The sequence below is a fragment of the Suncus etruscus genome, chromosome 10 (genome assembly GCF_024139225.1).
Source record: "Suncus etruscus isolate mSunEtr1 chromosome 10, mSunEtr1.pri.cur, whole genome shotgun sequence".
In the NCBI taxonomy this organism is placed as follows: domain Eukaryota; kingdom Metazoa; phylum Chordata; class Mammalia; order Eulipotyphla; family Soricidae; genus Suncus; species Suncus etruscus.
Window position 1 is genome coordinate 70,573,497 of NC_064857.1, and position 23,078 is coordinate 70,596,574.

A 23,078-nucleotide genomic window follows, 5' to 3' on the forward strand; every position below is an offset into this window, starting at 1 on the left:
TGTTTTTGAATTACACCTAATGATGCTCAGGACTTAATCCTGGCTCTGCACTCAGGGATCACTTCTGGTGGTACTTGGGATCCACATGGATCGCTGGGGATCAAAACCTGGGTAGCTACATGCAAGGTAAGTGCCCTACCCACTGGACTATTTCTCTGGCTGCTCACACATTCTCCTGAGTCTGTCTCAATGGCATTAAGCCACCAAGAAGGCTGAGACTCGAATCCAGAGTTAGTTATCTGATACTATAGCCCTATTTTTTCCTCAAAACAACAGTCTCTTTGAATCAGACAGTTCCATTAAAAGTTACTTTCTGAGAAGATAATAAAAGCTTTAAAAATTGCCACAGAAATGGCTATGGATACCCACTTTACCAATGTTTGGCAAATTAAAGGCAAAAACATTCAACCATTTTATTTTTGCATTTTTTCATGACTTTTCTTACTTCTTTTTCCATGCCTGCATGTTGACAGGTAGACGCACCCCCCCTGGACAGCCCCCACCCTGGATTGAGACAAGGACATGATAATGATCAAGATAAGACTTCAGAAATATAGAACTACCAGAGATCAATAAAGAAAATAAATTTACTAAAATATTTCTTTATTTGAAGAAGATCAATGTCATTTTAAAAATTCCAGCTAGCATCAAGTAACAACCGGAAAAAAAAAAAACAACCAATACTTGACAAATAGGTTATCTAATTGAAATAGATAATGAATAGAAAACTCTTTTTAGACCTCAAATGCAATATATTAAACAGGCAGCACACAGATCTGAAAAGTTTTCAGTGATTTTACATTAGTGCTCATAAATAAACATCCCCAATAGAATCGTTTGTTCACCATCTATCAACGAGCATGTGGACAGGAAAAGATCATAGCATCTGGATATTCACAATTGGTCATCTATGTTCTTCACATATAAAAATTGTATTTCTGCAATGCAGTATGTTAGGCAGTCCTTATTCAAGTAATGTGTTTGCCCCAAGTTATCAAAAAGTACAAGTATCAGATAAAAAAAAGTCACACAAATCACAAACAGGAAAGCTACATGCTTATGCAGGAAGACCTGGAGATGGGTGTTGCCACAGTTAATTCAGGCGCTGGAATTTGTCAGTTCCAAGTCATCAACTGTTTTCCAAGAACAACAAGAATTACAGGCAGACAATGGTCTGGGTTTTGACTGTTGCTGCTAAGAAAGCAAGAGTCTTTCTTTTAAAAAGAACAGTTTTATGAACGCATCAAATCGAGCAGAATTAGTGCATGTTTGCTAATATTACTGACAACGAAACGTTTCACTGTACTCAGCGTGGCTTGAAACCATCAAAAAACACTTTTTTTTTTTCACTTCCCATGTTAGTGGTTGTCTAAACATTCCTATGCCAGGGGCCTGCTGACTCAGGCTTTCTGGAATGTACCTCTTTAGCTCCCCCACGTAAGTTCTAGGCTGGTTGTTTGCAATGGAGTCCTAGAACTCAAATTCTTTCTGACTTTTTGGGACACACCTGTGCTCAGGGCTCATTCCTGGTGATGTTCGGGCTTACTCCCACTTCTACACTCAGGGAGCACTGCTGGTTCATCTCTTAGGGATCACTCCTGGCAGTGCTCAGAGCTTATTCCTGGTTCTGCACTCAGGGCTTCCTCCTGACGGTACTTGAGGAACCATCTGAGGGTAATAGGAATAGAACCCAGGTAGGCCATGTGTAAGCGAGACACTCTGCCCACTGAACTATCTGGGCCCTGGAACCACTATACTTAACAAGCACAGCTTGACTTGTGAAACACTAAGATCCCTCTAATACAAAGTACTGTTCATGGTTTATGGCTTCAGAATGAAGTTTTAAGTGAATCAGAACATTTACACAATTAGAACACAAACAAGCACAGTAAAGAATGTTATTACCTATTTCTTTCTCAAAGTGGCATCAATAACATCATAAAACACAATTTTTTTACATTAAAAAATTAAAAATCAACTTTTTTTTTTTTGTTATAATCCAAGGCACCTATAAATACTTGCTGGTGTGAGAGAAATTAACAAATCCAATTATAGAAAAGAGCACAGAAAGAGAGAGGACAGAATCCTGGCAGTGATTTATTTTTCCCCACAGGACAAGCATTTTTCTTAAAAAAAAAAAAATGGAAGTCAATGATTTTGGAGAAAAATAAACAGCATCCTGTGCAAACTGCTCTACTGAGTGATTCCAAAAACAGCTGCACAAGAGAAAAAAAAGGGAGAGATTCGTGTGCCTGGTCCTTCCTAAGGCTGCTGACTTGTGGGCCATGCCTCTGAATGAGGCCTGTACAGTGACCATGCACAGTTCTGCCACCCTCATCCTCGAGGCCACGGCTTCAATCTCAAACTGGGATCACAGCAAGATCATGTCCTGCATTCCTCGGAAGGCACAACTCCCCTGCCCTCCTCCCTTTCTCATGACCTAACAGTGATCATAAACTCTGGGGAGGAGGCCGTGTTTGAAACACAAATTTCAAAGACTCAGCAGTACGGAGGGAAGTGAGTGATGCATTTTTTCTACATGGAAGTCACGGAGAGAGAGTGGCCATTATAAGAACATTCTCCCTCCCTATTTAGGTAAGTGCCAGGAAAAAAAAGCAAAGCGGGGACAGATTGCACACAGAGATCTACCTTGTGAGATATTGCAACACTGCAGTTAGTCACTTGGAAGCTTTGGGAAGACTAGCAGGTAGTTAAACCTAATGTGCAAATGACGTTTGAGAGCAAATTTATGGAGAGGAGTTTATTTAAAAAAAAAAAAAAAGGAACTTCCTAAACTCTAAAGCAAAAGCAAAAAAAAAAAAAAAAGACATCAACTCAAGTCAAAGGATATTTTTTTGTTTTGTTTTGGGGCCACACCTCATGGAACTCCTGGCTCTGTGCTCAGAAATCAGTCCTGGCAGGCTCAGGGGACCATATGGAATGTCGGGGATCAAACCTGGATTAGGTGCATGCAAAACAGATGCTGCTTTGTTCCCCTCAAAGAGCATTCTGAAGCCAGCACAAAAGTCTGTATCAAGGGTAGAGACAAACTTTAAGCTTTACTAAAGACTGTTTTAGAGCCTGACTTTCTGACTCCTATACACGAAGGTGCTGACTCTTCTAGCCAGCCAGATCTGGGCTAAGCTGACTACTGAGCAATCCACAGCTTCCCTAGTCCCAGGCATTAAGCGAAAAAATTCCAAGGATGAATTTTCATATTCTCAAATTTTGCCTTAAAAATCTTGGTGCAGATTCTAAGATATCCTCCTTGATTCTGAGAGCTGCAGCATGACAAGAGAAGGTGTCAGGAAGAATTAAAAGAAAGCAGAGCCCCACGGAAAGTTCCAGACTCTCAGGAAACTGGCACAATGCTCCACACAGGAAAAACAAGGCCCGCAAAATGCCAAGATGCCATAAAAATTATTTCCCAGGTATGAAACAACCCACTGGACTAAGACCCAGGGTGCTGAGTCGTCATGCACACATCATCCAGAAAACCCTTTCTTAGAGGGGTACCTGACCTATTTCTCAGGTGAAGAGCAGTTCGCAGTTTCCTCTCCGATATTCCTTTAAAAGTGAAATACAGCACTGATAATCAGATGGAGGGGGGGGGGGAATCAAACACACACACACACACACACACACACACACACACACACACACACACACACACACACACACACACACACACACACAATGCTTAACACTCAAGAGCCCATCATCCAAACCTGAAAGCTCTTAGACAAAATAATCTTGGACTTTGATGGGCATCAGAGGATGGGCATTTGAGTCTTAACGAGCAGGAAACTTGAACCTTCAAAAAAAGACTGTGGCTAAAAAAATAATTTGGATAGAGGGGATGCTGGACATCATACTTGGTGGGGGGGAGCAAGAGGACAAGATGTGGGCGTCACCTAGAAAAAGCACCCACATCAGCGAGTCCAATGTCATATTGACAGCCAGGGGTCACACCTCTCTTAACCTCCTGTTTCTTAATATTCTGCCCAGTGGCTGGATCCTACTGGCCAGAAATTCACGTACATTTAAATACATTTATGTACTATACACAAATTTACATGTGGTTGTCTTTAAGGTTTATTCTTACTGTAAATCAACGTTTTAACAGTTATTTTATACAAGATGTAATAATTTAGGCTATGAAGCAATTTAAATACTTAAATTCCCTCACAAGACATTTTGTACAAACATACATACATGGTGCACACATGAAAAATGGCGGTCAAAAGAATTTTTTGGCAGCTGCTTCTTGTTGAGACCTAGAGAGAGAAACACACAGAGAGAAACAATTATGAAAGTAGTCCTCTATATTACAGTCATGGGATCGCTTAAAATGAAGATAGGCTATAGCAGTGAGGTCGAAAATAACTATTTGTCTTTCTACTGCTCCATCAGAGTGCTACACGGTGTGCTTCCACAGAAACCTAATTTTATAGATACTGGAAGTTCCTAAGTGGATAAAGACAATTTCCCTGAACATTCCAAGTTACACCCAGGCTGACCAAAGATGGGCCCAGTATTCAGAGACACTCACCTATACATGATATAGCCAATGAATAACACTGTCTGTACCACTACAAAGATGACAAAGTGTATCGTTGATAAGCAGGATGGAAACGGCGGGAGTTCTGGGCACTTGGGTCTTTCGTTCGCTGGCTGGAATGCAAAATGGACTTTCTATGAACCCTGGCTAAATATACAGTTACACTTAGATATATGTTGTTATTCCTAGTCAAATACAGATTTAAGAAATGACTACATAAAAAAGGGAAACAATGGCAAAATATTCGTCAAACTCATGGTGGTCAATGCAAATGCTACTACTTTGAATTCATCCTCCCATCTGTGTCTCTTTTGCTCCCTGAAACTGTCACCACTGAAGCTTCAGGAAGAGAAGCCAACACTAGTAACTGTGCTGACTTGGTCCCATTGAGATCCTTGGCAGTGACAAGGGTCTTGTGGCGTTGAAGGACACAGATCAGGGACGAAAGGACAGGTCCTGTCCACACTCACAGTTGACTAGGATGTAATCACAGCTACCAGGACTGAGATGCAGTAGTGTGGGTGATTCTGACTTCTGCTTTGCTTTTCTTCCAGTAAGTAGAGCTTTTTTGTTTTTGTTTTTGGGTCACATCTGGCAGCCCTCAGGTTACTCCTGGCTCTACGCTTAGAAATCGCTCCTGGCAGGCTCAGGGGACCATATGGGATGCCGGGATTCGAACAACTGTCCTTCTGCATGCAAGGCAAACGCCTTACCTCCAAGCTATCTCTCCGGCCTCAGTAAGAAGAGCTTTTTACTTTGCAAACTATATTTTAACTCGAAGCAAAGTTCCAGAATATACTAATTCTCCCCACAAACGGCGCTCCTGCTGTAGAAGTGCTCTGGGCTGTGTGCTGTGTTTACTCCTTCCAAGTTTTTTTTTTAAGAGTGGAGAGAGAGAGTGGAGAGAGTGGAGAGAGTGGAGAGAGAGATAGAAAGGAGGGAGGGAGGGAGAGGGAGAGGGAGAGGGAGAGGAGAGAGAGAGAGAGAGAGGGAGAGGGAGAGGGAGAGAGAGAGAGAGAGAGAGAGAGAGAGAAGAGAGGAGAAGATGGAGAGAGAGAGTGTGAAGAGATGAGAGGAGATAGGAGAGAAGAGGAGATAGATGAAAAAAACCTTTGCAGTGCTGGGGATTGAACCTGGGTTTGCCGTGAACTTGGGTTTGCCATGTGCCAAAGCAAATGCCCCTCTCCACTGTACTCGCTCTCTTTGGCCTCAGACATACTTTCTTTCTTTTGGTATTTGGGCCACATCTGGTGATGCTTAGGGGTTGGTTACTCCTGGCTCTGTGCTCAGGAATCATTCCAGGTAGGCTCAGGGGACCATATGAGATGCTGGAGATCAAACCCAGGCAGGCCACATGCAAGGAAAAAGTCCTATCCACTGTGCTATCACTCGGGTCCCCTCAGATATATTTTCAAAAAAGAAAAGTTATGGAGAACAATTTAGAATTTTAAAAGTCTAAGAATATCACCAACTAGAATAGCAACTAATAAGAAAATCTTCTATTCAAGTAGCCACAGAAACCTTCTTGGTGGGACAGGCTCTTGTGTGGTCACATGGAGGAAGGCTCTCTGGGTGTGAAAAGGGAGCCGGGACACAGGGTGACAATGCTCAGCAACATCCCCCCCCTCCCGAAGGAAGTGAGAGCCGGGCTTACAGCAGAACGCTGCACCAGGTGGTCGATGTCACGTTTCACCACATGAAGGTGCTCCTTGATGTCATTGAAGTGCTGTGTCGTCTCGTATACACCTCCCGCAGACCCTGGATGCTGGATACCACTCACCAGCCTAATGGTCTCGCTCATGGTGTTCCTGAAATGTTAGAGGCCCTCGTTAGAACCAGGGGAAGTGGCCCGGTTTGCATAAGGCCCAGCATGGCCTATGCAGGTGTGTTTGTGAAGCATGAGGGTAATAGACAGCAAGGAGCTTAGAACAAAAGCAGATTCAAATTCACTCTTTCTCTCCCTACCCCCTGACCCCCTTAAAGTTGATTACACACAAATGTCTTATCATGCTGAATATTAAGTACCTAAGAAAGGATTTTCAATGGTATTTGAGTTCTACAAGCAATAAAAACATCTAAGCACCATGAAATGCACAAACTGCCTATTTTTTAAAAAAACTGTTTCTGTGTCACACCCAGTGGCACTCAGGGGCTACTCCTGGCTCTGCACTCAGAAATTACTGTTGGCAGGCTCTGGGAAGATCATATGGAATACTGGGGATTGAACCTGGGTCGGCCATATGGCAAGGCAAATGCCTCCCCACTGTGCTATTGCTCTGCTCCCCAACCACCCTGCTCTCTGATGAAGGCATCTGGGAAATTGTTTCCGGACCACACTTGAGAAGGGTGCTCAGTCCTGACTCCAGGCTGTGGACTCACTCCCGAGATGCTGGGGGCGATACCCATACCTGGTACGCTGGAGATGAACCTGCACACAAAGCCTATCCCCAGCCCAAGGGTCTCTTTTTGGTCCACAGCATTTCTTTAACATTTACTTTTGTTGTTGAGTAACACAGTTCTAATAGTACTAACGATTTCAGTTCTGATAAACAAAGTCCGTGACTTCACCATCAGAGCACTATACCGCTCCACCACCGAAAAATCTCAAAAAAAAAAACGAATTGCCAGAGTTTAGGTAACCAGTTTAGACCGCTGCTGAAACCACGGCCATGTTGATTGTGCATGTGCAAAAGGAAGCTACTCAACTCACACTCAGGATTCATCTGATCTAAACAAAACACTGACCCTGAAGAGATCCTACACATGAAACTTGGCTGGCTCCAATTTCAGGCCTTGAGTAAGGCCCCAAATAAGGCCCCAAACCAAAAAGGAAAAAATGTTTTGGGTGCCAGGGATGGAATGTAGGGCCACAGAAGCCCAGGCAAAGACTTGACCACTATTCACTTCCCTGGGCCTGAGAAAAGGATCTGAAGCCGCTCTCTGTGCACAGTAAACTGGATCCTCTACATCAGGGCAACGCGGTTCCTTCCCACTGAAGCTGGGTGAGATGCTTAGAAAAACCTACATCTTTGGCAACATCTGAAGTCTAAAATTGGATTAGAATAAAGTTTTCAAAATTATACTCCCTGATCCAATTTCTAAGGAAGATTACCCATTCGTTTGGCATGAGAAATATTTCAACTATGGCTTACTACTCAAGGCTCTTTAAAATGTCTAAGAACAAAACCAAAAGAAAATTTGCAGTTATGAATTAGGTGCTTTTAATCTCTTGGTGTTAAGTATCATTGCCTTCTGACTGACCTGACCTAATCTGATTTCCATTTCTAGTCCTAGAGAACTGAGTCAAATTTTTGTTAGTCAAAATTTGTAATGGGTTGGGTCATGCCCCAAAATGAGTTTAAGAAAATGGAACGTTTTCACCTGTTTCTCTTGGCTAGGCCTTTAAAGCTGTCAGTCACTTGCCCAAGCGAATCATTCATATCACAGTATTTTCTGTCCCAGCTGATGCAATGAAAATGAGGTAGAGCACATTTCCTTCAAAAGCCCACTCTGCTCTTGGGTTGTGAGTATGTGTGCGTATATGTGTGCACATGTGTGCTGCGGTCTCCCCACTGTGTCTGTTCCCCTACTACCTTTCAGAGTCCTTAAAATGTCACCTCACATACCCTCGTATTACAACTACAAGAACATCTCTGGTTGCTAAGCAACTGGTGCAGACCCATTTTCTTTGGGACACTAAAGGGTTTCTGAAACCACTTATTTCCTTTTTTTTTAATGAAAGTAATTCCTTTAAGCACCATCATTACAAACTTGTTCATAATTGGGTTTCAGCCATAAAATGCCCACCCCTCTTCACCAGTTCCCACCACCAATGTATCCATTTCCTTCTTCCCCATCTCTCCTGCCTATCTTCGAGAAAAAAATTGTATTTCTCTATCACTGTCATGGTAGTTGTTAGCGTAGCTGTTTTTCTAACCGCACTTACCACTCTTTGTGTGGTAGGCTTCATTTCATGACTGGTCTTTTCAGCCCTCATCTTTACTGTCTCTGGGTATTATTACTATACTGTCTTTTATTTTTCTTAAATACCAGAGATGAGTTTATCTGTGCTTATCTCTCTCCCTCTGAATTATTTCAAACAACAAAATAGTCGCCATATCCATCCAAGTATAGGCAAATTCCGTGGCTTCATTTTGAAAACACTATTTTCTAAAATAGAGGAACATCTGCCACTCTGAAAATGTCAACTTATAGAGACTACGTTGCCAAGCTAGGCAAGTCCTAGCTTTCAGGGAGACAATCACCAACACTCAGACATCGCTTTTCTGTAGGGGGGAAGATGCCTCCCGGCCATGCTTGGTGGTGGTGGTGGAGGCAGTAGTGGTGTGAGATCTCTTCACATGCCACTCAACAAGGAGCCCAATGGGCTGGTGCTCTGGCCTGGTGATGCAGAGCAGCTGGAACCCAGACAGCTGTGGGGGGTGATGAAGCAACACCCACCCAGTGACATCACCCAGTGATGTAGGGGGCTGTGGGGGGCAGTGTGTCTTTAGGGACACAATTCAGGGCCTCATGCGTGCTCCCACCTGACCTCTCAGCCTACTGGCCGTGACTCCATGAGACTTACTTGATCTCGTTGACTTGTCTCAGAATCTCGTGCTGCGCATTGACAACAGTGTCCAGGTTTTGCTGAGAGAGCTGGAGGGGGTGAGTGGTGGGGAAGAAACTAAGTCACTCGGGAGGTGTATTCCCTCAGGGAAACAGCCCAGGGCTCCCCTTCATCCTCCCTTCCCTCCTCCAACTGGCACAAAGCAAAGCAGAGGCTGTACCTGTCCAGGCTGCCCGGGGGGCCCTGCCCCTCTCTTGGAGATCTCCTCAGTCAGGGAAGAAACGTATCTTCGCTGTTCGTCTAGAATCATGTCGAGCTGTCGGTTCAGTTGCTTGATTTCAAGGTGGATGCGGTTCTGGCCTTCGAAGACTTGTCTCAGCTCCCGGTCTCCCACTGACTCATAGATTTCCTCAGCTGAAGAGCAACAATAAACAAAAGGGATGAGAGGGCTAGTGAGAATGAGCAGGAGGCTGGTGCTTGCCTAGCACCCTCTGCCCAGTGACGACTCCGGTTCTCAGCCCCAGCTCTGTAGATAGTCCCTGAGCACCACCAGGGTCACTCTTGAGCAGAGCTCAAAACAGCTTCTGAGTACCAGGAGGTGTGGCCCCAAACCCATCCCAAGACAAAATAAAATCATATAGATAAAGCATGTAGATTCTGAATCACTGTGTGTGAGTAAAGTGCTCAGAATATCCCTTACACAGGGGTGAGGTCAGCCCGTAGTAGTGAGCTCAAGCATGGAGTATTACTGGCTTTGCCATTTCTGGTGGCAATCGGGGTCTGCTTCTTGTCACCTCCCTGTCCTCCTGTGTGATTCTACCTCAGTGCTGAGCCCACCCAATTGCTAGTGCAGACGTCACGATTGAGGTGTGTCAAGGGGCTCAGGAAGGTAGGGCTTGACTTGAAGAGGAACTGAGGCTGGAGCAACAACACAACAGGTAGATGCTTGTCATGTGTGGCTGATCCGGTTCAATCCCCGGCACCACACAGAGACCCTGGAGCACTGATCCCTGAGCAGAGCTAGGAGACTCTGAGGGAGAAAGCCTGGGGTTTCCCTCAGCAAAACTGATTGAGTCCCCGCCACTGCCTTTGCACTGTGACCCAAAAGGAAACCCTTGCTCTGGGCTGGGGTCTGGCCTCGAAGCAGAGCACCTGCCCATCTGGCAATGATACAAAAGTCCTGTTCTCACAGCACTTATCACCCCAGGGGTGTATGGGGGTGAGAGTCATGTGTGTGTGTGTGTGTGTGTGTGTGTGTGTGTGTGTGTGTGTGTGTGTGTGTGTGTGTGTGTGTGTGTGTGTGTGTGTGTGTCTCTCTCTCTCTCTCACCTGGGTGTCCTGTTCTCACAGCACTTATCACCCCAGGGGTGTGTGGGGGTAAGAGTCGTGTGTGTGTGTGTGTGTGTGTGTGTGTCTCTCTCTCTCTCTCTCTCTCTCTCTCTCTCTCTCTCTCTCTCTCTCTCTCTCTCTCACCTGGGTGTCCCTGGAGGTCAGGATGGTCCTTCTGGAATTCCTCCTTCTTTTTATCCAACTCCTGCTGGAAGTGCTCAAATTCCTCCTGGTACTTTTCTTTTTCTTTTTCTGAGATTTCTTTATCTGGTATTGGCTTTTGGGTAGTTTAGGAATAGATCGTTACAAAAAATAAAGTAAAAAAGAAAGAAAGAACATAAAGACCTCAATTTGCTCTTCACTGGCAACTGATGGATTATGTAGGTAGATATGATTTCTCCCTCAGCCCAGACCCAGTCCACACTCTTGCCAGCATTTCGAACATCAGGAGTGGCTGAGTGAGTGTATGTGTGCGCACACCAGGAACATCCCCAGCATTCAGCCACACTTTTGATACCCCTTGTGAAGACCAACTGCTCTCATCAACCTTTCCAGGGTGTGTCCTTACCAGTTCTTTGCCAGGCTCCATCAGTTGAAAGGTCAGAAAAGAAAGGACATCATGGTCATCTGAAAAAAAAAATAAAAACAAAGGAAAATGTTAGAAAAAGTCTCCCTGATTGTGTGTGTGTGTGTGTGTGTAGTGTGTGTGTGTGTGTGTGTGAAAAAACAAAAGGAAAATGTCAGAAAAAGTCCCCCTGATTTTGTGTGTGTGTGTGTGAAAAAAACCAAAGGAAAATGTCAGAAAAAGTCCCCCTTATTTTGTGTGTGTGTGTGTGTGTGTGTGTGTGTGTGTGTTACACCCAGCTGTGCTTAGGGATTACTTCTGGCACTCAGGAGTTACACCCAGTAGTGCTCAGGGAACCGTATATGAGATGCAGGGAATTGAACCTGGGGATTTCCTGCATACAAGGCAAGTTCCTTGCCTGCTATCCTACTGCTCTAGGCCCTGCTAACATGATTTTTATGGTCATGGATTTACTTTATCTACTTTATCACTATGTATAGTTCAGGGAAATAATAAAAAGAAACTCTAATTTGATGACCAACAGCGATGCTCTTTAAACTTAGTGACAAAATTCCATTGATTTGCTTAAACATCTGACTAGGCAAATAGTGGATAAACAGAGGTTCAAAAGCCTAAATCTCTGGTCCTGGCAACAAGTACTCCTGGACTATCCATAAAGCTCCTTCATGGAAGATGATGCAATGAAATTAGAAAGGAATTCTATGCTTCATGTATCCCTGAATCTTGTCCTTGATCTTTTTCTGCACTCAGAATTTTCTGCCTATTTTTTTCTTTCTTCTTTTTGCTGTGACAAAGGCTCTGGGGATGGTACCCAGGTCTCTCACAAATAAGGCATATGCCTAGCCATTGAGCAATTTCCCTAGCCCTTCATCTTACTTTTGTGTTATGTATGTCTCTGCCTTCTCTGCCCTACTACAAAGTCCTGATTTGACCCACTGATTTGATCTGCCACTACTGGCAGATCTCCATTTCCAAAGCAACTGATTAGAGAATACAGTGATGCACACAAACATGGCAGACAGTAGGATTTCACCTCCGTGCCAGTAAAGAAAAAATACTCAGTTTCAAACTGCTTACAGGGACTGACAGTTCAAACCTTTAAGCTCTTAGCGATAGAGTGAGACCAACTCATTTTCCTGGGTAACAACTTCTACAGGTCCATTTGAAGCCAGGAGAAAAACTAACTTTAAGACAGGCCAGATCATGTGCAGGAAAAAAAACACAGGGCAGCAGAGAAGTACCAAAGACTCCAGGAGCCAGAAATCCAAGGCAAGTCCTTCCTGGGTCACCTTGCGGGCGATGTCACCTTTAGAACAGCCTAGATGCCAGAGTGGCATCCAGAGGGAAGGGACACTTGCCTTACACATGGTTAACCTGGGCTTGATCCCAGCATCCTGTATGATTCCCCAGTAGACCAGGAGTAAACCCTGAGCTCCACTAGGTATGACCCCCAAATGAAAACAAAATGAACCAAAAAAGTGTAGAAAATGCTTTAATTCAAGATTGAGCACACACTCAAACGTGCACACCTGTCAATTCAATCTCTTCCCTCTTTCCCATGTTCTTGTAAAAACCAATTCATGTTCATAAAAATAATTTAAAAAATATAATCTAGCACATTAACCAATATTAAAATGGAATAAGTTTATCACTGTATGCAAGGCAAGAATAGTATGTATATGTTTTGTTTTTTTGGAACATGCCTGGTTACTTCTGGCTCTGCACTCAGCACTCAGAGGGTTTGGGGAACCATATGGAATGCTGGTGATCAAACCTGGGTCAGCCATGTACAAGAAAATGCCCTACCCACTGTTCTATCACTCCAGCCCCTCTTATTTAAAATTTCACTCTAATATTATTTCCTCAGCCTACCAAAGCACCTGACAGCTCCTGGGATCCTAAAACACTTGACAATTAACCATCAACAGCCAGGACTTCAGTATATCAGTTTCTGTTTAGGTTGAAATCAAGGCTCTCTGCTTTCAGAGCTACTCTCCCAAAACCCCCACCAGTGGACCTCGGTCCCTTTCCCCTCACTTAGCCTCAACTCACTGTTCTACTGAGAATGTCTCAGCATCTGTCTGGCTGGCTGGAGAAGACCTGTGGAACCCTGGAATCTGATCTGGCCTGATGATGAGACAGACATGGGGGTTAGGGGGTGGCCAACAAATGATGCTACAAATACCACATGGCTCAGGGCAGAAGAAAGGCTCCCCGCCTCTGATCTGACTCCCTTCTCTGTCCCTTTTATTTTCCATGTATAGGTAACTGTTCCAATTCCATGCATGTTGAAGCAAAATGTGAGCTCTACTCTAGTCTATGTACCTTACCAAATCCTTTATTGCTCCTTTGGTTGAGGTGTTTGGGTTGTTCCCGTTCAGTTCTGAAAATGTTTCCTTTACAGCGGGGAAAGCGTTTGCCTTCTATGTGGCCAACCTGGATATAATCCTGGCCATCCCCTATGGTCCCCTGAGCCTACCAGGAGTGATTTCTGAGCACAGAGCAGGGAGTAACTCCTAAATGCTCCTGGGTGTGGCCCACCCCCCAAACATGTTTCCTTCACTTGGAAAACAGCAGTGAAATACTCTTACAATTGATCGACTTGGCTGCAGTTGTCCCTTGCATACTTGCTGGGGCTCTGAATACTCAGAAAAACAAGGGGCCCAGAGAAGAGGAAGCTCCCACATATCAGAGAGCAGAGGGTGGGATTCAGCTCCAGAGCAACTTGTGGCCCAAAAGGAGAGCAAAGTTTACCTGCAAGACCCCCGGTGGCAGCCGATACTCCAAAGTGCCCCTGTGCCGGGATGATCATGTTTTCCACCTTGGCACAAAATTCATAGTCGTTTCTGTCTGGTGTGAAGCCGTTGTTCACCATCACCTGAGGAAGAAAGACACATTCTGCAGCTGTGCTTTGTACTGGGACGTGGTAGAGTAGGAACGAAGAGAGTTCGATGGTGCCTGCACCTGCTCGAACAATCCTGTGTCACAGGGCCACCCGCCTTCTCCCAATTTAACAGAAAAGATTTGGGTTTTGAGTTGTTTTTTTTTTTTTATTTTATTTTTTATAAACAGCTGCACTTAAGAATATTATTTTTGGCTCTTTTCTGCAAGAAAAGGACTATAATCTCTCCAGGACCCACACCTGGTAAGATGTCCCCGCCCAACGAAGGTGGGGCCAATTCCGGCCCTCTGATTGGGAACCCAGAGACTTATAAGGAACATCGACCATGCTCTCTGCCTCTTTTCTGCTGAGCCAGCCTACAGACACCCAGGCTCTCCAGGACCCACACCTGGTAAGATGTCCCCACCCAACGAATGTGGGGCCAATTCCTGCCTTGTGATGGGGATTCCAGAGACTTATAAAGAACAGCGGCCATGCTCTCTGCCTCTTTTCTGCTCAACCAGCCTACAGACACCAAGGACTATAATCTCTCCAGGAACCACACCCAAAAAGCGCGGCCGAGGCCGCTCTGCTTCGCTCCGTGGCATTGCTTATATTGTAACCCCTGAATTCCATTTCTGCACATTGTAAGAAGCAATCTACAGCCTTATCAATGGAGTAATTTTGCAGTACACCCCCATATTTACAGAAATCAAGATGGCTCCTCTAATAATCTAAAAAGTAGGAAACAGCTAGCTCTTGCCAGGTATAGGGTTTGGGGAGGCCCCATACCGGGGCCCTTATCCCTAGCCTGAGGAGTGCTGAGAGGCTTGGCAGGCCCCCAGCCGTCTTTGTCTTTTTCCCCTGACTCCAGGCCTTCCCTGGGTGCCAGCTCAGATGGCCAGAAGTGGGTTCAGGTGGACTCTTAGTGGTCCTCAGGCTTCCCCCATCCCTCCATGCTCTAGGTGGGAGGTGCATGGGGAGGAGGGCGGGCAGACATCTGGCTTCCAGTTTCCTCCTTGATTCTGGAGACCAACTCTTGCCAGGTATAGGGTTTTTCTCCCCTGGACTTCAGGCCTTCCCTGGGCGCCGGTCTAGTTGGACTCTATAGGGGTCAACAGGCTTTCCCCCTACCTCTCCCTACACTAATGGGAATGAGCTCTGGGAGGAGGGCAGGCCATTCTAGCACTGGTTTATGTTGGGACAGTCAGTGGAAATTTTTCTCCTTGTTTTCATATTGATAGTATTGTATGCATATATTCTATATATCCATAATATCAATCTTGTATTGTGACCTTGATACTACCCTACAAAGCTCATTTCTAATATTTCACTACCTCAGTCCCAACCCTTACTTCCCCCCATCTTCCCATGTAGGTACAGCTAATGACATGAAGCTCACCACATAGAGTGATAAGTGCAGTTAGAGAAATAACTACACTGAAAACTATCATAACGAAGTGAATGAATGAGGGAAAAAGAAAGCTTGTCTCGAGTACAGGTGTGGGTGGGTGGGGAGTAGGTAGATCTGGGAAATTGGTGGAAATCCTGCACTGGTGAAGGGGGGTGTTCTTTACATGACTATAATCATACAACTACAATTATATTTGTAATCACGGTGTTTAAATAAAGATAAATTAAAAAAAGAATATTATTTTTGCCCAACTGTGCAAGGAACTCATTCTGAAAAGTTTTTGAATAAAAAAGTTTTCAATAGCTCAGGCTGAAGGGATCAGAGAGCCAAAGCTAGCAGGTCCCATTAATGTTTCTTCCCCTTTTCTGTGGCTTTGGGGGGGGGGGAGAGGAGAAAATCTGTAACCCCAATATCAGCATCCTACACAGCTTGCTGGTTCAGGCTGAGGACCCCCGAGATTCTGGACTGGAGGCCCCCACCTCATTTCCTTCCATCTCTCTACCCTCAAGTAGAACCAAACCTCCGCCTCTCCCAACCACTCCACTGCTGTCTGGCCCCAAGGCCTGATCCCCATCAGGTCCCTGCAAGGCACCCATTTAGGGATTCTCTCCCCCTTATCAGCCTCTCACTTGACAACCCTAGAGCCTGAACCTGACCTGGCCCCTCTCTTCTGGATTCTCTTCAGGGCCCAGAGCTGCCCAGAGCTGTAGCGTCTCCCAGCCCCCAGCACAGGAATATGATGCATATGATACGATGACGTTCCTACAGCCAACCAACTTTGCTTTATCCCTTTGGAGCCTGAAAGCCTGAGTGGCACATGGCAAGAAATAACACACTGACTGTTCTGAGCAGACCTACTGTAAGGGTTTACAGCTTGTCACCTTGATGTCCAGCTCAAAGCCATTTCTGCTCTGGGCCAGGAAGTGGGCCGAACCAGATCCACACCCACAAGGGCTGTCCAAATCAAAGACTCTGCATAGAGTCATTGCTGGCCCGAGGCGGGCTGGTCCTTACCGTCAGCGTTTTCTGGTAGTACGTGATCTTTGCCCGGACAGGGTAGGGTTTATTTCGAAAGTCCCTCTGGCAACTTGCTAGAGCCTGACTAGCACCGTCACTGCAGCACGAGGGAGAGAAAGACAAGCAGGAAGTGCATTAGTGGCCTGCTGTCCGGAAAAACACAGAGGACAGAATCACAAGAAAGCTGAGAGCCGCTTGAAGTCTCTTCGTTGACACAGAAAACTGGCCCGTGAGTACTTTGTCCCGAGCTGCTGCAAGGGACAGTTCAATCTTCCACAAGACACACCAGGCACCAGCCTCTTCCTTAAAGCAGAACCGGAAGCCCTCAGAGATAACAGAAGGGAAGACTGCCAGCCTCATACCAAACCCTCCCCAAAACAAAGCCCCAAAGTGGAGGCCACCGAATCTCTATTTTTCCAAGGGCCACCATGACAGCTGTGCTGAGCCACCAGGGCAGAAAACAGTGACCCAGAAACAGACAAGTCCTTCTTTCCCTTACAGTTCATGGAGGGTGAGTAATTCCTCCCATAGCGTGTGCAAAATCCAGAAAGGCAGGACCCTAATGGGCTCATAGGTTCACAGTGGTAGACCTGGATACAAGCCACATCAGCTCAGTTGTAGGCAAGGTACTTCAACTAAAGCTATGCTGCATGGCCTACACTACTTATTAGGAGTCTGATCACGGTCTGGGACTTTGTGAAAGATCCTTTTTAATAGAGATTAAAGAACAATAATAGCTAAAACAAACAAAAATAAAACACCCAAAAAACTAGTCACCTAATGACATCCAGCAATGTCTCATGAGTTTTAAATGATGCAGTTTTAGGTTAAATGAAAACACATGTTTTAATGAGCTTCCTGAGGGTTCTGTGTCCAGCAGGTGCTCAGCTAGGCAGGAAGGCCCAGGAGTACCAGGCTTAGTCCAGGTGTTGCTGGGGGGCGGTGGGGTGTAAGGGAGAGGACAGGAGGGCCTGGAGATTAAACGAAGGGCCTTGTACCTGGTAGGAATGCACTCTATCCTTTCAACCACTTCCCTGACCTCTCAATATCATTTGGGGGTGGGGGGTGGGGAACACTTAGATGAGTTCTGGGGTTACTCCTGGCTCTATGCTCAGGAATAACTCTTGACATTGCATGGGATACCATCTGGGGTACAGGGGATTGAAGTTAGGTCAGTGGCTTGCCAAGCAAGTGCTGTACAGTTTTAATGTTTGAAAACTGGAAGACAGCAGAACAGAACCACATTAAAATAAGAGCTGACAAGTTACCAAAACACATCACAAGAAAAAAGAAGAACCTTACATTAGGAAATATTCGATGTGAAATCTTTTATAAGGTTTTTAAGAAGCTGAAATTAGGCATAATGAAACAACAAACAAAAACACACTTACTTTTGATGATCATATTGGATCTTTCCATTGTTGCCTATAATTACTACGGCAGGATTATTTTTCTAAAAATAGAGAGAACATGTGTTTTACAGTTGTATAGTTCAAAGATCTATAAATCATTTTGCATGTGTTACATAACACTTTCACAACTATGAAATACCAGGCCTCAAACATTTTAAATAACAAACCCAAGAGACTTCTACTTTCTTTGAAAGAAAACTTAGAAAGATGATAATCGTTCAAAAACAATCATTCCTAACAGCTTAGCAAAGCTGAGCTAATGTTGGGCCCTATCCTTTTTCTTAGTTCGTTTTGTCCTTGATAGAGGAAGTGTAACACATGTTGCTATTTGGGGAGCCTGCAGTTATTGAGGAACAAACCCAGGGCCCTTGTGGGAAAGCCACGGTCCAGCTGATAAAGGTTTCTGCGACCTAAAGACTCCAGCCCTCTCCTAGAAGAACCCACCTCAGCACAAATTCAAGGGCACACTGAGTGGGACCAGTGGGACCTAGTAGGAGGAGGACACACAGGGCACCACTGGTTAAGGAGTCATTCAAATGCACCCTTAACGTGCAATCAGTGATTTCCAATAATCAGAGAATCAGATCAGCAACCTAAAGGCATTTAAAAGAGCCAATTAATGTTTTCAGTAGTAAGCCTGTTTATTCTTCACTGTTTTAGGAGAGGTCATCAGAGAGACTCTGATGCAATCAGAAAGAACAAGAAGCATGTGAAAAGACTGATGTAGGCTCATGGCAGGAACACACGTGTAAGATTCATGGAAGATCGAGAGGAACACGAGATGCTAAGCTACAGAAAGGACGAGCACATACAAGGAGGCAGAAAGAAAGTCACGACACCACTCACAAGAATCAGTGCTCCATTATCACTTCGGATTGGTGCAGGACCAGGCAACCTGGGGACTTGAAAGCTTAACATTTACCTTTTCCACCACCCTGGAGACAATGCCCCAGATGGGTAGCTAGGGGTTATTTCTGCTATTACCCTGAGAAATCTTAACTGGAGGGATATTTCTGACCATCAAACTTGGTTCATTCAGCAGGTGTAATAATGGAGGCGAGAGGACAGAAGCCACATTTACCTTTCCATCATTGTCAAAAGAATCAAAAAAGATTCCAACGCCATTCCACATGTCGGCAGATCCAAAGATGGGCCCGTCCAGGCCTTGGCTCTCTGTATACCAAATCGCCTGCAAGTTTGGGACAGGGAGAGTGAGTGGCCGGTGACACAGGCATCTGGACACTTCTCTAAAGTTAAAAAAAGATCTTACCAGGCCATCCGCTCCGATCCGACCTCGGCCGGTCACACGAAACGTCACCTCAATCTCCCAGTTCTCAAAGGCTGCTTTTGTCTTTGTCCACACTGATCCCTTTTGGCTTCTTAAAGACGGCACAATTCGAATCTGATCGGAACTTGGAATAGCATCTAGAATAAAAACAGGGGAGAAAAACTTTATGTGATAATTAGGTAAAACTCAACAAACAACTGCCTGTCACACCTGACTAGGAAGATCTAGTTTTTTCATCTTAGCAATCACATTAGAAAAAAATTGGATGGTAAAGTCTCAACTTTATAATTTAGAGCTGTCAATCATGTCCTTTATCTCCAGAATAGCAAAATATCTCTGTCAAAAAAAAAAAAGTCAATGCTGCAATCATACACTAAAAATTCAGAGGGAGGGGGTTGAAGATAGAGTATAGAACAGTCCACACCCAGTGGTACTCAGGGTCAACTCCTAACTATGCTCAGAACATATGCGGAGCTGGGGATCCAAATGAACTCTACTGCATGCAAATATAAGCACCCTAACTCCTGCACCATCTCTCTAGCTTAGGAGTGATGCCACCTTGCAGAAAGAATCAGTCCCAAAGCAGCTGACGCTGGGCACACCTACCAGGAAATCAAAGAATAAAGGTGAAAAAGTGAGGAAAGCTATAAAGTCAGCTGTTATCATTGTTTGCCCTTCTGGACCCAAGGATTTGTCGACACTACAAATGGGCACTAGAATTAAGAAACAGGGACCAAAGGAACAGCACAGTGGGTAGGGATTTTGTCTTACATGCAGCCAACTTGGGTCTGATTCCTGTCATCCCACATGGTCCCTAGAGTCTGCTAGGAGAAATCCCTGAGCATTGCTCAGTGAGGCCTCAAAACAAAAAGGAAGCAAACAACAAAAGAAATATCTTAGATTTGTTCACTTGGGGATAAACGTAAAGACTGTGTTTAAAAGAAGTTTTACATTACTCTATTTGAAACATTGTTAAGAAACAGATCTCAGGGAAAATAAGAAAAAGTGGAGTTAAGAGACCATAATTACAGTGATAATAAAAGCAAATGGTATCTACTGCAGTGGTCTCCAGAGCCAGTAGACAGACTGAACAAATAGTTCTGGCCAATAAAATGCTTATCTTTTTATTTCAAGTTCAGTCTAGCCCTACAACTGGAATTTATCCAGGTACATCGGCATTTCTGCAGCAGGTTTAGTTGGTTATAAAGGCAGTCAAAAAATTAAAGGTACCTAGCTGGAGTAGTTGATTAACTTCCCTCATTGACTGACATAATTAGGGGTAAGAGAAAGACACAAGTAGGGACAGAGAGCAGAATGAATTGAGAAAGAAAAATAATTTATTATTCCAAACTAATTCACCCTTCTTTTTGGGGAGGGTTGGTGGTCACACCTGGCAGCACTCACAGGTTGGTTACTCCTGGCTCTGCACTCAGAAATTGCTACTGGGAGCTGGAGCAGTAGCACAGCGACAGGGTGCTTGCCTTGCATGCTTCTGACCCAGGATGGACCTCGGCTTGATGCCCAGAGTCCCATATGGTTCCCCCAAACCAGGAGCGATTTCTGAACACATAGCCAGGAGTAACCCTGAGTGTCACCGATTGTGGGCCCCCCCCCACAAAAAACGTAAAAAGATTTCGCTCTTGGCAGGCTTCGGGGACCATATGGACTGCCGAGAATCGAACCCAGGTCCATCCTGGGTCAGCTGTGTGCAAGGCAAATGCCCTACCGCTGTGCTCTCTCTCCAGCCCATTAATTCACCCTTCCAAAAAGGAAAACAAAAGCGCCAGTTTGTGTGTTGGGTCATTACTGATAATGTTATCTTGATCTAAAAAAGAAATGCTGTGAGCCTGCCAATAGTAATTTCTGTGCACAGAGCCACGAATAACCCCTGGACACTGTTGAGTGTGGCCCAAAGACAAATAAATAAATAAATATAACCGACCAGAGCAAGCTCATAGAATTGTCTGCTGAGTAACAAAGTAATTGCTACTTCAAATACTTAATGACCTGGCCAATAAGTTAAATCAAATTTGTATCTTAATTATATATTAATGTCAGCCATCTGGCTGTTCCTGGAGGGGTGTTTCCTATTCAGTCATTACTTTCTAGACATGCAACCTTCTGCTAATAGCGCCTGCGGGGGTGGGAGGGCAGTTTGCACCTGGACACTCAGCCCTTCATAAATGACAAACAGCTTCAGCCCATGAAGGAGCTTCTCTCCTACAAACTGTGCTACTAACTCCAAGAGTGCTTCTGCAGCAGGTCAGTGCACAGTGCTCGCAGGAGTGCTACTTCTGATGCTTTATCCAGCAGTACCAACCAACCAACACATCAGCACTTCCAAAGTGGCTGCGATTTCTTTCCCATACGCAGAGACCCAGCAATGCTTTCCTATCTGCTAACCGAGATTGGAGAAGTAGTAGCAGGAGTTCTTGCCACTCCCAGAGATACAAGACAGTATCTTAGATCCCTCCTTCCATTAAACACCAGAAGTAGCGTGACCCCGAAAGTTCCAATTGGGTAAGATCTATCTTAATTCTTAGACCTCAGTCACTCCAAAGCCAACATATGCCTTCTCCAGAGTCTCGTGGGGTGTGTGTGGGGGGGAGAAGAGATAAACTTGGGGTGCATTGCGCGCTGGAATGCCAGTTCATTTGGGAAGAGAGCAAAGCCTGATGGCGATGCAGGGGAACAGTGGGGGTGAGGTGGGTTTTCCCAGGAGACGTGGCATTATGGTGAAACATGATGCCCAGAAGGGAGCTAAGGTGCGGGAAGTAACCAGACACCTCTAGATCCAATGCAAAGGACCGACAGGGTGGAGGGGAGCAGGGGGCCCGGAGACGGGGGTGGGGGGCAGAGACCCAACCTCCAGACCGACCCAGACCAGGCCGCAGGGGTGGGTGGGGGTCTTGGGGGGCTGCCAAAGAGGGTCTGAGCACCGCATGCGAGGTGTGCGGGCCCCAAAAGGCGAGGCCAAAGGACCCCGACCCCCCACCCCGTCCCCGCTGCCTTACTCCCTGCGTGGGCCCAGAAAGGCACGGTCCCGTCGCTCTGCACCAAGTGCGGCCCCTTGAAGCTGTACTTGTATTCGAAACGGCGGTGTGGCAGCACAGCTTGGGGGGCCCCGGTTGCAGCGGAGGTCGCGGGGTCGCCCCCCACGCCGACGCAGCGGCTGAGCGCCAGCACCAGGGCGCCGAGGAGCGGCCAGGTTCCGGCCCTGGAAACCCTCGGCCTGGATGCCGCCATCTTGGGTTCTGGGACGCGGAGACCGGCGGGCGGGGAGGAGCTTGGGAGCCGCGGACGGCCAACAGGGCGCTCGCTGATTGGTCGAGCCGGAGGGATCCCGAGCGAGGGCAAAGGTCAGACCCGCCCCTCGGCGCGGACACGCGGCGCCTGTGGGCGTATCCCGAGCTAGGGGGTGTGTCAGCGCATGGGCGGGGCCGGAGCTGGGGCGTGGTTTCCGCTGTCCGCTGTCCTGGCCTCGCTGGACCTTCCAGTCCACGTGGCGCAATGCTGGAGGCTCAGCTGTTCGCATCTCCTTGATTATTTTCTCTATTTATTTGGGTTTTGGGGCCACACGCAGCTATGCTCAAGGCTTACTCCTGGCTCTATGCTCAGGGGTCACTCCTACTAAGGGTCTAGGGGGGACCCTAAGCGATGATGGGGATGGAACCCAGGTCAGCCACAATCAAGACAGACAAGCTGTGCTATTACCTGCTGTGCTATCTTTCTGGCCCTACTCTCTAGTTCTTTAACACCCCCTTAAAGGTACATTCATGGCCTTTACCCCTTGGACCCTCCCACTGGTCTTCTCTGCTTACAGTAAATCCTTTTCATTATTTTTGTTTCTTTGGGGGTTACTCATTCAGCCCAGGATTATTGGATTGTACTTAGGGAACCAACTGGTTTTCTAAGGAAAGGCAAGCAGCTTGACCCCTGTACCAGTTCTCTGGCTTCAGTCTGCTCACCAGTATTGGAAAGAATTTTTTTTCCTTTGATACAATACTGATAACTGGCTTT

General features: G+C 45.8%; 1 protein-coding gene across 1 annotated transcript; it reads right to left on the reverse strand.

Annotated features, from left to right (window-relative positions):
* Nucleotides 1-3,884: 3,884 nt before the first annotated feature.
* Nucleotides 3,885-22,349, reverse strand: LMAN1 (lectin, mannose binding 1). Its single transcript, XM_049782055.1, has 13 exons — nucleotides 22,073-22,349; nucleotides 19,041-19,195; nucleotides 18,852-18,959; nucleotides 17,750-17,811; nucleotides 16,356-16,455; nucleotides 13,801-13,924; nucleotides 11,029-11,087; nucleotides 10,605-10,737; nucleotides 9,352-9,545; nucleotides 9,150-9,220; nucleotides 6,216-6,369; nucleotides 4,553-4,674; nucleotides 3,885-4,277 (listed from the first exon to the last, which is right to left on the reverse strand). The coding sequence occupies exons 1-13, from the start codon at nucleotides 22,302-22,304 to the stop codon at nucleotides 4,241-4,243; spliced, it is 1,551 nt and encodes a 516-aa protein (XP_049638012.1). The 5' UTR covers nucleotides 22,305-22,349; the 3' UTR covers nucleotides 3,885-4,240.
* Between the last annotated feature and the right edge of the window lie 729 nt (nucleotides 22,350-23,078).